Here is a 14,228-nt window from a genome sequence, read left to right as displayed (position 1 = left end):
TACTCTGCCTGTTTACAAATGCAACGAAATTACGATCATGAGAAAAACGCAACAATTAAAACATGTTTGTAAAGAATCGTATGTAAAACTATGAAAATAATAAAAATGGAATGTATGGAACAATAAAAAAGTAAAACGAGGGAATTTGAATTTTTATTAATTTTGATTTTTAAAGACGTACATTTATGCAACAGGGGAATAGTAAAAGGGCTATTGATTAATTTATACGTTGTAACTACCTTTTGTAATGAGCCTATGTGATGGAGAACGTTCTTATATTTTAGCGATAACACACACAAACTTTTTTACTCAATCGCATGTTCAAACTCGATACTTTTATTAGGGACACCCTGTATATCATTACAGCACAAAACAATTACATCAAAAAGTCCCTTGATAGAATCTTGTCTACAATTTTGACTGTATAAAAAGGCCGGATTTTATTTTTAAAAATCATTCACTTCTTCAACACGATCATATCGTGGAGTGAGAGAATAATTGGCCTTTCAAGACGAACTTTAAACAACAACTTTTCATCGAGAACAAAATGGCCAAGATTGACAAACACCAACTATTTCACGTAGATGCAACGGAAGAAAGTGTTTGCAACAGGTATACAATATTTTTACAATTCTTGATTTTCATGATGTAATATTTTATACGGAAACACTTGAAGAACACCGGGCGTTTGCCACCAGTTTTGAATATAAACAGTTAAACTTGTGGCAAACACCCGATGTTCTTTGGGTGTTTCCGTACAAAAGATTGCCTCACGAATATCAAGAATAAGGGCATTCAACATTTCTGAAGCCCTAGGATGTTCTTAACTGTTCTTAGAATGTTCTTATTTTCTCCTTTTTCTGACTAAGTTTACTCATTTTCCTAAAAAAATCGGGTGTTTTCCAAGTCCTCAAAGCTTTTAGTATTCCTAGCTTGTTCTTATAATAGCATTTTGGCCATCAAAGCTTGTTTTCTTATACATTTTGTTCTTATGAAAATTTGATACTTTCTGGATTTGCTATGCCTCGGACCATTCTTACGTCGTCTTTCTACGCAAAGAGGTGTGTATTTGCCAAACTATTTGAGATTTGGAACAATATGAGCCACAGATTTCAGAAATCAATAATAGGCTTACTAGTTTTTTTACAAAAGCTTCAACATAACGCTAACTTATTGGATGTATTAATTTCAGGTTTGGTGATGCAGTGATTCCACAAAACCCATGTATGGCACCTAACGGGATGAATGGCGCTCATCAGGACTCTTGGTGCACAGAGTCTGTCCCTTTCACAGGCCCAACTAGTGGACAATTATCTATGATCCGACAGTAAGTTTTCATTTTGTATAAAAGGAATTGCCAGAATAAAAGGATTGTCATTTAGCCGTCCAAGTGCTAATGATCTATGTCTAAGACCATTTTATGATCATTCATAACCTACTATTTATATCGCTGAAATATCTTCATATCATAAAGAATTCCCAATTGGCGTAATCTAATTGCTTTCTCGAAATTGATAATAACGAAAGTACGGATTATGCGCTAGGTTACTCTGGGGGGGGGGGGGGTCGAACCAGTTGATAAAGCCATCGTCATCATAAGAATCCTAGATTTGATCTAGGAAACGGGTTTTCATCGCAAGGTTTCAGGGCTAGTAGTTTGAGCATTCATAATATTTTTATGTATGACAAATTTCATAATAGAGTAACTTAAAATTCTGCGTTGTTTCAAAGACCTGTTAATTTCTGGCTAATTTTGGTCAGATTCCTGACTAAAAACTGTTGATCTAGCAAAAGATTTCTGTTCTAATCAACGTCTTTTTGATTGTCTTTTTGTTCTGCAGACATAACCCTTATGGTTTCACTCCCATCATGGGATGTAATCAACACGGTCAGATGGTCGGCATGTGTTTGATGTTCGTCGATCAAGAAAGTCAATTCAATCTTGCGGTCTTCGATGAAGATTGTAAAATCCTTTCTGCAACACCTACTGGAACATCGAAATCATTGTCCTTTGCTGGTGGATATTTCTATCTTGATCAGAATTGCAATGCAGTTGCTGTTGGCAATGGATGTGTGCAATGTTTCCCTACCGGTAATCCATTCACCGATCTTGGTTACATCAAGAAGTTGGAACCTCTATGGAAAAGTGACAGTATTGTTGATCTGGTAGATAAGAAGTTTGGCAACACAAATGGTAATAAGTTGTATGCGAATTTGCCAGTTTGGAAACAACCATCTGATGATTATATCTTGACTTGGTGTTTGATGGCTGGTAAATTTGATCACAAAACAAAGGTAAGTTATCTTCTACGAAGTTCCTTTTGGTTACTTTTCTAGCTTATGTACGTTTTAGTATTGGTATTCTGTACTCTCAAAATAGACTTTGACATCCCTGTGTCATTGTAAAGCTAGTCAATTTTATCAATATTAAACATTTCGTATGTAATATTGTTTCATAGCAAATCTTTGCCTTCTTCTTTATAGTGATTTATAATAGTATACTTATTTCAGTGCTTAGCTGCTTGGAATCTTAATCAATATACATTTGAAATTTGTTATTTGATTCACCGTATTACCCTATTTAGGTCGTTTTAACCGAAGCTGCAATGGCTTTGGTGAAAATCACAACATCTGGAAACGATGTGGGCAAAACGGAGCTTTTGGATGTCAAGAAGTGCGATAAGCAATGGAACAACAATACTTTCACTGTCACAAAGACTGGCGCTATCTTTGTCACCAATGGTGGACGAATAAACGAAAGTGACTCACCTGCTGATAGTTACATTTGGAAAGTGAGCGCTCAACAAAACAAAGCTGGCGCTTGGAGTATTCATGTAAGGAATATTGTAAAAAATTAAAGTCTATTTTCATTCAGGTATTTTTCAAATTGGAATCGCAAACTTTTTGCCTTTAAAAGGACTAAGCTTGTATGTTCTATTAAAAAAGCTTTTACGGGTAAGAGATTTTGATAAAATATGTATTTTTTTAAAGTGTATTTCTCTTGATCCTTAACAGGAAGAATGGAAATCAACCTATGAAAATTGTGGCCTTATCAAAAAAGGACAGACTAATATTGGGTGTGGTACAACCCCAACCATCTTCGATGAGGGTGCAAAAGTAGCAATTACTGACAACGCCAGCCCACAGATTAATGTAGTGGTTTACGACACAACCAACGGAAAGAAACTTTCCCAGACACCAGTCTTCCCCAAGATGCGTAGTGCAAATGAAGCTTCTTTGATTGGAGTTGAGAAACATTTAGTTGTCGAGAACAACTTTGGACACGCTACTGGCTCCTTCTTCACGCCGCAAACCGTCGCCAACGAGCCAGGTAAGCTAAAAATAGTTCAGCAAACCCCTTCTTACAATAACGGGATGACGGATGACGACTCTCTCTAATTCGATCTTCATTAGACTAAGAATTTTCTTCGAATTAAAGAAAGATTCGAATTACGGAAAGTGTTTTATCTTTATATTAATTTCTAGCTGATGGGACAAATATTTTAGTTCGAATTATAGAAAGATTCGAATAACAAAGGTTCAAATTAGAGAGTTCCCGTAAGATTAACACCAAAATTCGTAGGGTACTCTAGACTCTGAAAGTTGTCATGGTGAAACTCGACCAAAGATTTCTTTTCGCATTGGTTTGATTTACGTAAAGAAAATTTAGTTTCTGTTTTGATGATACTAAATAACAAGTCCCAAACTTCGAATAAACAAAGTTTCATCCCCCTGTTCTAGGTATGGCAATGTTCAAAGTATCTGATCAAACGGGCAAAGAAAAATCGAAAGGTGAGAGTCCTCGTGAAGAGATCATATGGGAAAGTTCTGAAAGCTTTTTAGCAATGACAATGTTGGCAAGGAAGAGTGGAATCATCTTTGCCACTACCGGAGATTGGTCTGGTAACAATTCATGCGTTGATGGAGCAATGTATTATATGATAGCGAAAGATTCGTACGATGGCCGCATTATCTGGAGATTGCCAATGGGTGTTGGAAAAACTTTTGCACATGACTACGGAGGTAATTTTTTGCGGATATTTTTATATCTTTTTTACATTAACATTGGAAGTCTTCCAGGAAAATATATCTCAAATAGTCATATGTAAAAATAGCTCTCACAGGCAGATGAGATGGAGTTTTTATAAGATACTTTAATAATTGGTCATCTGAAGTAGTAAAAATGACGCCTTCTTAAGAAAAAGTAACAAAATTGTTTTATTACCAGTATTAAAACGACCAACCAAATCAAATAAGAGCTTATAAAAACTCCAACTCATCCATCAGACTATAAAAACATATATAATGCACATTTCGGCCAAAGGTGTGACGTAGCCAATCAACGGGCACTTGACAAACAAATCCCGACTTCAAACGGTCTATGTTTCTATTTGGTCTTCAAATCAATGTTTTATGAAATTTGATTATAGTACGTTTATATAGATAGAGGTTTATTGAATGTGAGGGGGTTTATCTAAAGAATCCTACATTACTAAAAATAGACAAAAAGAACGACAAATTTCATAAAAAACGACTTATTTCACCGTCCACAACCCCGACCGAAAGTGACTGTATCACCCCTAGCGATTCATTCCATTTTGTTTATCACGGGAATTAACTACATGTGGTCTAAAAGAACGACAAATTACGCATGCGTGTTACAATGCAGGATCCTTTAGAGGAACAGACTGATGTTATCCATTTCTTTACACTCCTCAAGGTATTTACTTCAACCGGCTGGGAAACAAGATTTATGTTGGTACAAACGACTACATCATCTGCATCAAAAACACAGTCCACTAAACATGACGTCGTCGCCAAAGCCAACACCTTCTAAAATTCAATCATTAATGCATTCACAATATTACATTCTTGTTCTAATTTTGTTCATTTTTCCGTTTTGTAATTTATTAATCTATTTATTGGTTACTGGGGATGTTTATCAAATAATCATTGCAACCGAATAACAAAGTTGTCTCAAATCCTTGGTTCTCTTACATAAAAAACACCAGGGCAGGTATTGTAACATCTTAAAGGTCCTTCCTTCAATGAAAATTGTTGAAATGTGATAATAAAGTTTAACGTCGATTGATCAATCGAGTAGTCATATCAACTATAGTAACCATTTCTTGTGAGGCGATCAAGGATTTAGGTGTTTGTAACACTTAGGTTCATTTTTTCTTGTAATGTATTGTTTTATCATCAATTATGTCAAAACTACGGACTGACCAGGAAAAAAATATTGACGTCTTTCATATTTCGCATTCACTATGATCCGCTACGAATTCCTCCTTGTTTTACTATTCAAAATTATTCAGCATCGTCAAAACAACTATTCCAAATTTTCTTTACGTAAATAAACGATAATGAGGATAATCACCATGACAACTATATTATTACTGGAAAAAAGCTGGATAAAATTTGATTGAAGATCCGTTAAGACTCTTTGCCAAAAACATTTTTTTGAGCTCACACAAATCATTTTAATGCATTTACACAGCTTACGCTATGGTTGTATCTCAGTCAGCATCCTTCTTTCAAAGTTTCACCCTAAAAAGTTGTTGAAATGATGAAAGACAGATTCGGACAGCATTTAAAGCAATTTCAAAGACCGAAAGGAGTTCAGCTCAATCGACGGTCCTCCTAATTTAAGAGGAAATAAATTTTCCTACCCACCAACGAACAATAAGAAATTTAGATGTTTTTGTTTTCTCTCCTCATCCAGATAATCCAAAAATATTACGTGAGGAAGTTGCGTGAGCATAGAAACTAATAATGAAACCTTAAATATGTAATCACCATCCCTGACGTTTGTTAAAAGCTATTAGCATTTCGCGCAATAGTCCGATCCAGTCTTCGTAAAATCAAAATCAATCAAATTTTTGAATATTGTGTGGTCTGCTAACTAGGCCACAAATGGTCTTTTCCGTCGACCATCACAACATAATATTTTGAAAAATATACAAAAAGGGTGGTCTGTGATGTATTTTCTTCTGAAATTCTCCAGGATTTTTTTGTTTTGATTTGAAAGAAGTTCAAAATATTTCTATTTTTGCCTAGAAAAATATATTACACGTTTTTTTTTTAAGAAACACAGTTTTAAGAAACATGAGGCTCAGAATGCCTAAAAACTAAGAAACATCTAAGAAACATGCTGAGGCTGAGAATAAGAAAATAACATTTTTTAATTCGTTTTTTTTAAGAACCTTCCAATCAAGCCTTCTATGAGGCTGATTTATGTCAAAAAGTTTAGAAACATGTAAAAAACATTTAAGGCTCAAAAGGCCAATTTCTTAAGAAACATTGAGGCTACTTGGTAGAACTAGTTTCTTAAAAAAAAAACGTGTATTTTCCATAATGACTTCATCAAGAATGAATCGTAACGCAATCCTTCATCTCGTACTAAAGGCTCTTCTCCACGACAACAAAACGTCACCGAAAGTTTTACTTCAAAATTTCCAGCTTATTCCCACCCACGATGTGTTGTATTTTGGACAATAAACATTTTTAAAAAGTTTAAGACATCCTGTATCAATGATTAAAGAATTGATGTAAGTGCAACGTGCTGTTCATATTTTCAACATTCATGCACGTAACGAAAGTGATATTGGCCCCTGGACTACACTACTACCTTGTTAATGAAGATTTTTAATGGGTTATTTCGCGTTTTAATGACCTTGAAATTAATAAAACTAGCCAAGTACGTTTAATGACTCCAATCGAATCGGATTGTTGAATATATATTGTGTAACTTTATTCAATTAAGAAAAACTTTCCAATCAGAGACGCCCTTTTTCGTCTGTAGTCTTCCTCTCAATGAGTTATAATTCAAAGGCTAGGTTTAACGTAGCTGGGAGACCCGTCCACTCTGTTCGTGTGATTTTGAAGTATAGCATTTAATTAAAACGAATAATAATATAGAAATAACAGAGTAGCCGGGTATTTTTGTAGATGCCAAATCTGGTCGCAGAATTTTATTGGCTGTTAAACAATTGTTGAAATCACGTGATATTATTGTTTTGATTGGAAGTGCGCGAACCTGATTGGCAAACCTTATCAACGGCTTTTTTGGCATGAAATTCAAACCAAATGTAAACAAATTCAAACTGGGTCAAAAATACCATACTCTCAATGAGTAGCTTCTGATGGGATTTTTGCTTATGTGATGTAAGCTTGAATAGACAGTATGGATCTCCAGACTACGGTTTAACGCGACTCATTCTCTTCTTATCGAAAGAAATATTTGCCGCTGGATTTGCAAAAATGTACCATTAAAAATACCAACACACCTTAATGTAATTCATTATCTGAAACCCCGCCGGTAAAATCTAAAGGAGCAACCTTTGTTTTTGGGTTTTGGCTGGAAGATCGAAGATTATCTTCTTTGTACAACCCCGAGCAGTACTTCCCCAAGAATATGTAATGAAAATTAGCAATCTAAAAACCATAGGGCTGGGCCTGAAAATTCCAACAGGTTAATAGCACACCACTGTCTCACAGCCCCGGTGGAACTTTTTTCCTCAGTGGGGATAAAAATTCCTATTGAAATCCTAACGGGGATAGAAATCATATTGTTCCAAAGTAAAAAAACCCAGTGAGATAGTTTTAGAGTGCAATTTTTAAAACATAGAATTTCGAGTAGGATGAAATCAAAGTAAATTTCCCAGTGGTGCTGAAATTTTTGCTTTCCCAGTGGTGCTGGGGTCCCAGCAGGTCTGTGACACATGGGCATAATAGTAAATAATATAGTTTTCTAAGTTAAGCAACGAGAAATTTTAGTAGGAGACTTGCTGGCAAAGAACCAACATCAATAAATATGATTTCATTAATTGAACGTCATTAAAAAATGATTTATTGGAGAAGCATCTGATTAGTTTTGATGAATTTTTATGACAACAGGTATAATTTGTTTACAACCATACCCGTGAATAGAGAAGAAAAAAATAGTCCATTTTTATACTTTTATGCAAATTCTAAATTATGTCTCACATGCGTTGTGCGTCACAAAAACAAAAACATTTTCAGCTTTATTCATTTTTGCTGATCAAAATAGTTAATTATTGTCGACCCAAAAAAATATCAGCGTTTTGATTGGTCGAGAGCATCGAGATATTTGCGATATTTGGTCAGCCTAAGCTGAGCATTCAAATAGGTAAAATTTTCTTCCATCATCATCACCATCATCATAAGACGGCAAAAAAAAAATCCGATTTTCCGATCTCACTTTGATTTCTAAACTTTCTTCCGATCGGGTTAACTTTTTGGGTACTTTTAGCGTGCGTTGTTTTTACAGATCATAATGTAGTTACAAGATGGCGGCTGATAAGTCAGTGTTGTACCAAAGTATTTCCAGTGTAAATCTGTTGCAAGCTTCAATTTCTGTCATTTATTTTTTTAACTCGGCAAATCAAACACATGATTTTCATCAAGGGGATTCTTTTTCTACATCCTTTGAAGGTTTAAAGCCGTTTGCTCAAGTTTTTGTTTATGTTGCTTTTTATTGCTGCTTTTTAATAGTTTTTGCAATAAAAACATATTTTTCTTGTTTGCCTCTAGGGGAATTGATGGTGTTATAATGTTATTGGGATTTGATAAAGTTTACAAAAGTACAGCTACTGTATAAATTTGATATAAAGACTGGATGCAATCGTGCTTTTTGGACTTGGACGTGTTTGTGATAAAGGCGAATCGCAAAAAACTGTTTGGTTCCGGTCATTTCTACTTTAAAAAGTGGGAGTTGTTCGGTCGGTCAGTCGAAAATATTTTTCTGTTAAGAAGCAGCTATACATCTTGTTGAAAGGGAATTCGTGTGGACTGATCCGAATTTTAAAATTGAGAAACCGTGGATAAACTGGTGTTTTCGGTTTACTCTCCATTAGCATGCGGCTCTGTACTTCGATTTGAAAACTTTTAAACACAGAGCGTGCAGAGATTGACAGTGGAAATCCAGCAAAGCAGCGGAAAAGCTTTCCGACTCTCCAGCTCTACCTGCTGACCGTAAATCAAATGACGGGAACCAAATGATGACATCACATCTCCTATTATTGGACTTGTAAAATTATGACAAATGGTCTTTGGAATTTGATCATTTATATTAATATTAATATATACAGTTCTTGTTGAAATTGATCAAACTATTTTTCACGCAGTTCTGGATGCAGATTGTGTTTTTCTAACCTTTTCTAACCTTGGCACACATTTTGACTGAATGATGGAATGGAATGAATGGCGATAACAGTTTATAGATAGGTATATATCTCTTATCAGACTTGCCGAAAGCGGGCTGCCGTCAAGTTACACAACATGCACACTCTCGTCACAACTTGCACAGCCATAACAAACAGATCAATCTGGTCTTCATTTAACATTGTTTTAAAGTTTAAAAAACACTGCCAGTGCTTGGCACAGAAGAGAGGATTCCCAGTTGAAATTAATTGCTACACCGCTGCCCTGTTGAATTTATTTATTATGGTTGTGTGTTTATTCCGCCAAGGCGGTAAATCAATCGCCCAAATTCATAGACCAATCAAAAGCGAGTTTAAAGCAAAATGGGGGAAAAATGAGCTTCCCCGCATAGTTATGAATTTTAAGTTTTGCTTTCGATTATCATTTGCGACCAGCAAAGTCTTCAAGATGGTTGTGTGCATGTTGTGTAACTTGACGGTTACTAAACTATAAAATTTATTTACCCAGACTGGAGGGGTCATCCATTAGTACGTACACAGTGAAGGGGGGAGAGGGGGTTCAGCAAAAGCGTACATCTATTGTTTAAACAAAGTCATTTCTATTGTTCTCTGCGAACAAGGGGGGAGGGGGTGTCAAATATTTGGAAAATCTTTGCGTACGTACTATATGGACAATGCTAAAGAGAAGTATACTTTGAGCTTCTCGTGGGGGGGGGGGAGGGGGGTTGGAGGAGCTCTCAGGCTTGTTTTACTTAATTTTAAATCAAGTTATCAAATGTTTCACATTTTGTACATTATTCAACATATTTAGTCTAAGTACTCTGTTTCAGTGCATCTCTTACATCTGTTAACCCACTTATTAAAGCTATCTAGCTAAGCTGACCTTCCAGCCTCGGCTGGTTTATTCATATTTCTTTAGTCTGGAAATATGACCGCGTTGACTTTGGGGGACTGGGTAAGCGGCGGGAGAAAAATCAAAACAAAACAGGACTTGGCTGGCCTGGGAATCAAAGGGAAAAACGCAACAAAAATATGTTCAGATTAACTTTTACTTTGGAGTTCTTCCATAAAAGACACTAAAATCAAATCTGATGAACAAAGAATTAATTATAAAACTACTTGACACGACCCAAATATTTTCAACTTTTGGCAACTTTGTCCGTGTGATAACCAAACAGTTTTTTATCAATGCATACAAAAAAACTTGAGATTCTTCAATATTTGCCAATAAAATTTCTCATAACATAACAAGGAAAGTGTAATGTCTTGTATTAAACCAAATGACGAGTGATTTTTATAAAAGTTCTCTCCTAATTCTCGTTCTCCACAACAACATACGTCATTGACTTTTCAACTCAACAATCATTACAGTACATCTTTCTTCTTCTAAAATTCGAAACATTTAGAGCTTGACGATAATCAAGAAAGCATCCAAATTGTTTTGCTGTTGAAAAAATGTTGTTCTTTAACCATTATTACAAGCATACATTTCCATCGTGGGACTTCCTTTCCTCTGCTATTCTTTCCCATGGCCATGTCATCGAAACAAAAACATAGAAAAAGACTGAATGTTATCAATCTGATTAATCCAATGATGGAGGGTTTCCTCTCTATCGAAACAATACTGTACGTCATCTGCATTTTGAATTATCAATCTAGAAACTTTCAAATACATTTCTGAAAAATCTGCAACTCTTCAAAACAAACTTCTGGATCGAAAATGATCGAAAAATGTTTCTCTATTTTGTTTTTGTGTGAATATTTTCAGCGGGAAGATATCGAATGTTTTTGTTCGAATCTAACGTTCGAATTAGATTTTCGAATAAAAACATTCGAAAGTACACAGAAGCAGAAGAAGGCGGAAGTAATTTTTAAAACAAAAAGAGGACAATTTTTTTGAGTCGACAATAAATTAGTTATCACATGACTTCTCGTGCAATACTCAATATTTTACTCGTTCCGAGATTTTACCGATATTTTTCCTCGCCTAAAGGCTCGGAAAAATATTACGGAAAAATCTCGGAACTCGTAAAATATTTCTCGTATTGCACTCGAAGTCATGCGATAACTAGTACTTATTTCACACAATAATTCACACATCAATACGTCCTGCATATCATTTTTTTGAAAATGAAGAAGATACGATTTAAGAAAGAACAAATGGATCTTATGATCTTCATGGTTAGAAACTTTATGTGTTTGTTGCAGACGCGGCAGGATCCACTACCCACTGGAAAGCTAAAATATTGTCCCGGGTGGAAAAAAATACCTTACAATTTCAGCCCCACTTGAAAATTGCCTTTGTTTTCATCCTCACTTTGAAATGTAATGGAAAGAAATTGAACTACAAAACCATCTCCACTAGGTTTTTTGACCTGGGAACAATATAATTTTTATTTCTATTGGGATTTTGATCGAATTTTATGTAATTTACCGGGTCTGTGAGACAGGGGTGTTTTCATGTAGAAAGATAAACAATCATGGACAAAAGGTTTGTAGACTTCTGCAGTATTTGCAAAATACTTCAATATCGATCAAAAACAAGTTCCCAAGAGGTTCTGGGTGCTTTCCAAACTCTCGTTCAAACCCATTCAAATCAAAACGCTGATTTTTTGCTTGTGGTTCCCTCAAAAGCAATTCAAAAGCAATGCCACGACTTCGAAAGTGTTTTTCTTAACTTCCCTCCTTTTTCAGACACATTGGAGACTCATTTTGCTCTATTTCTCATCATTTTTCACTGAAATTTCATTTGTCTACAACCTTTTGTCCATGATTGAAGAATTTTAACTTTTTTAACCACCAAATGATAAAAAGAAATTTAGTTCCCCTTCATACAATAATACACGCTTTTTTTATATAAGAATGCTGTAAATCCATTTTATCATGGATATTTTTAACTTTTTTGGGAAAATCATCCTAAAATACTCTTACAGCATATTCTTAGGTTAGGGTCCTAATTCAGACTATAGATTTAACATTTAGTACACACGTCTCAAGCATAAATGGCATTTATGTGAAAGGAGCGAGCCTTACTTGGGGGTAATTGACAATTTATAATTGAAAATGCTCTAAAAATGGTATTCTTGCTTGAGTAGCAAAATTCCATGATGGTGATATTCTTAGCATATTCTTAATTTTTTGGCCATTTTCATCATGGACATTCTTATAAAGTGTATTCTTATAAAAAAAAATCGTGTAGTCATATGCTTGCTTAGCCCTCCGACAATTTTTTTGAGAGTGATTTTTTTCATAAAATCGAATATTTCACCTTTAAATTTTGCCTTTATCGAGTGTGTTTTTAGCCAATTTAGAGCTCTAGATTTCAAAATTTCACTGAACTTATGTCCCCCCCCCTCAATATCAAAATGCTTCCTACGGCACTGTACCGTAAGTAAAATTAAGTGCTTGCTCATGGCCATTTAAGTTAATGTGGTCATTAAAGCTCACTAAGTTGGCATATCAACAATATTTTTTACTTAATTTTAGTCGCCAATGATATTATGATATTAGGTGTCGTTGATATTGATATGGTTAAATTTTAAAAAATTACGACTGTAGAATTTGTTAGAATTAGGAAAAACCAAAATATAATAGCCGCATTCTTTTCCATCGTTCAACAAATTTTTTAGAATTGAAAAATTTTAATTTTTCAAAATATAAATTGGTGATGCTTTTGCACGCCAGGTACCCTGAGTATCAGAGGTTGAGCTCTCCAAGAATATATCAACCTCTGAAGACCAATAATAAAAATTTTATCGCGCATTTTGTCAATCTAATCACTGTAGAAAGAATCAAAGATGAACTGCGGAATAGAATCTGGATTGGTCAGCACAGGTCGATGTATGATGCCGGGCTGTGCTTTTCACAGTACACGCCAGGGTCACAGAGACAAAATGTGAACGCATGTCCTGTGTCAAAAATATTGTAAACTAAACGTGAGAAAAGTCTGTCATAGTTTCTTGATTAAAAGGTTTTAATTGATGGATTCCAGCAAAAAGTCTAGGCGGAAATCCACCTATTAGTAGGAAGTTGGAAGTGCATTTATCGATCGATAACAAACATTTTCTACGGAAATAAGGAAAAACTCCAACAAAAAATAACATCGAAACTTGGCAAAAAATGACAGTTGCTATTCAAAATGGTGGTCTTGACCATTTATAATTGGTCGCATTTAAAGGAAGTGAACGCATTCAAAAACAATTTTTTAGTGAAAATATCAGTTAATAGTATTCTTCCAAAGGAGATTTGAAGTAAACAACATTTTCGATGTACTAAATTTGGCATCGTTATTGTGATTTTTTTATATGTCTACGGAATTTTCCGGTCGCCAAAGGTTAGTAATCAATTTATTAAAAAATTAATGGTGATCTTAAGGAGGCCAAAACGTTATAAAAAAGTATATCACTGCTAGTTTCGTGGTGGTCTATTTTGAGCGGTAATTTTCAACCACCAATTTGTGGATTCATATCTTTTGGGAATTTTCAGTTCAAATTAATTTTAACTGTAGTAAAACCTCTCGAAAATTCTTCAAATTCTTTGCGTTTTCAATTTCGGCAAAGAATTTTCCCAAAATTGTTTTCATCTTCTGAATCTATTTTCTGAATTGGCCTTACAAAATGGGAGACCAAAACATATTCATTTTTGAAACGAATATATTTTGTGTAAAATGTGTCATGTGGGAATATAGTTTTTTCCAAGTAAAATGCTGATATCATCGGAAAACGCCAAGGTGGTCGAAACTTAACAAATAACCCTATTTTCTTTATCTACTTTTTACGCTGAATCCGTTGGTAGCCTCAGATATTTGATTTTAAGACTTCGAAAAAACCGTTAGTAAAGTTATATCGATTACTGTAACTAAAAATCGACTCACTCGAAAACTGCAGGAGATTCGACGTGCAAATCTTTTTTGTCAATTCTACACCCTATTAGGAACATAATATCAAAAATTTACCCTGATCTAAGAGGTGCCCTACGAAAACCATTTTTAAGGTCTTTTCTGAATCCCGGACGCTGGTCTATTTGCTCGGTTTTTAATCACGT

At 34.8% G+C, this 14,228-nt stretch overlaps 1 protein-coding gene across 1 annotated transcript; it reads left to right on the top strand.

Annotated features, from left to right (window-relative positions):
• The first annotated feature begins 455 nt into the window (after nt 1–455).
• Nucleotides 456–4,971, top strand: LOC136805173 (uncharacterized). The gene is made up of 7 exons (XM_067061739.1): nt 456–612; nt 1,193–1,327; nt 1,842–2,295; nt 2,586–2,834; nt 3,016–3,331; nt 3,742–4,023; nt 4,721–4,971. The coding sequence occupies exons 1-7, from the start codon at nt 548–550 to the stop codon at nt 4,801–4,803; spliced, it is 1,584 nt and encodes a 527-aa protein (XP_066917840.1). The 5' UTR covers nt 456–547; the 3' UTR covers nt 4,804–4,971.
• Nucleotides 4,972–14,228: the final 9,257 nt, after the last annotated feature.

This window comes from Clytia hemisphaerica, unplaced genomic scaffold (genome assembly GCF_902728285.1).
Source record: "Clytia hemisphaerica strain Z4C2 unplaced genomic scaffold, Clytia hemisphaerica genome assembly, whole genome shotgun sequence".
NCBI classification, from domain to species: domain Eukaryota; kingdom Metazoa; phylum Cnidaria; class Hydrozoa; order Leptothecata; family Clytiidae; genus Clytia; species Clytia hemisphaerica.
This window is presented reverse-complemented; position numbering and strand designations above follow the sequence as displayed.

What these genes read in the sequence shown, in the direction of transcription:
- LOC136805173 (XM_067061739.1), top strand. Translation starts at nt 548, where the DNA reads ATGGCCAAGATTGACAAACACCAACTATTTCACGTAGATGCAACGGAA. An exon ending in CAATTATCTATGATCCGACA is followed by an intron (nt 1,328 to 1,841) that starts GTAAGTTTTCAT and finishes TTTGTTCTGCAG; the next exon opens with ACATAACCCTTATGGTTTCA. An exon ending in AACCGTCGCCAACGAGCCAG is followed by an intron (nt 3,332 to 3,741) that starts GTAAGCTAAAAA and finishes CCCCTGTTCTAG; the next exon opens with GTATGGCAATGTTCAAAGTA.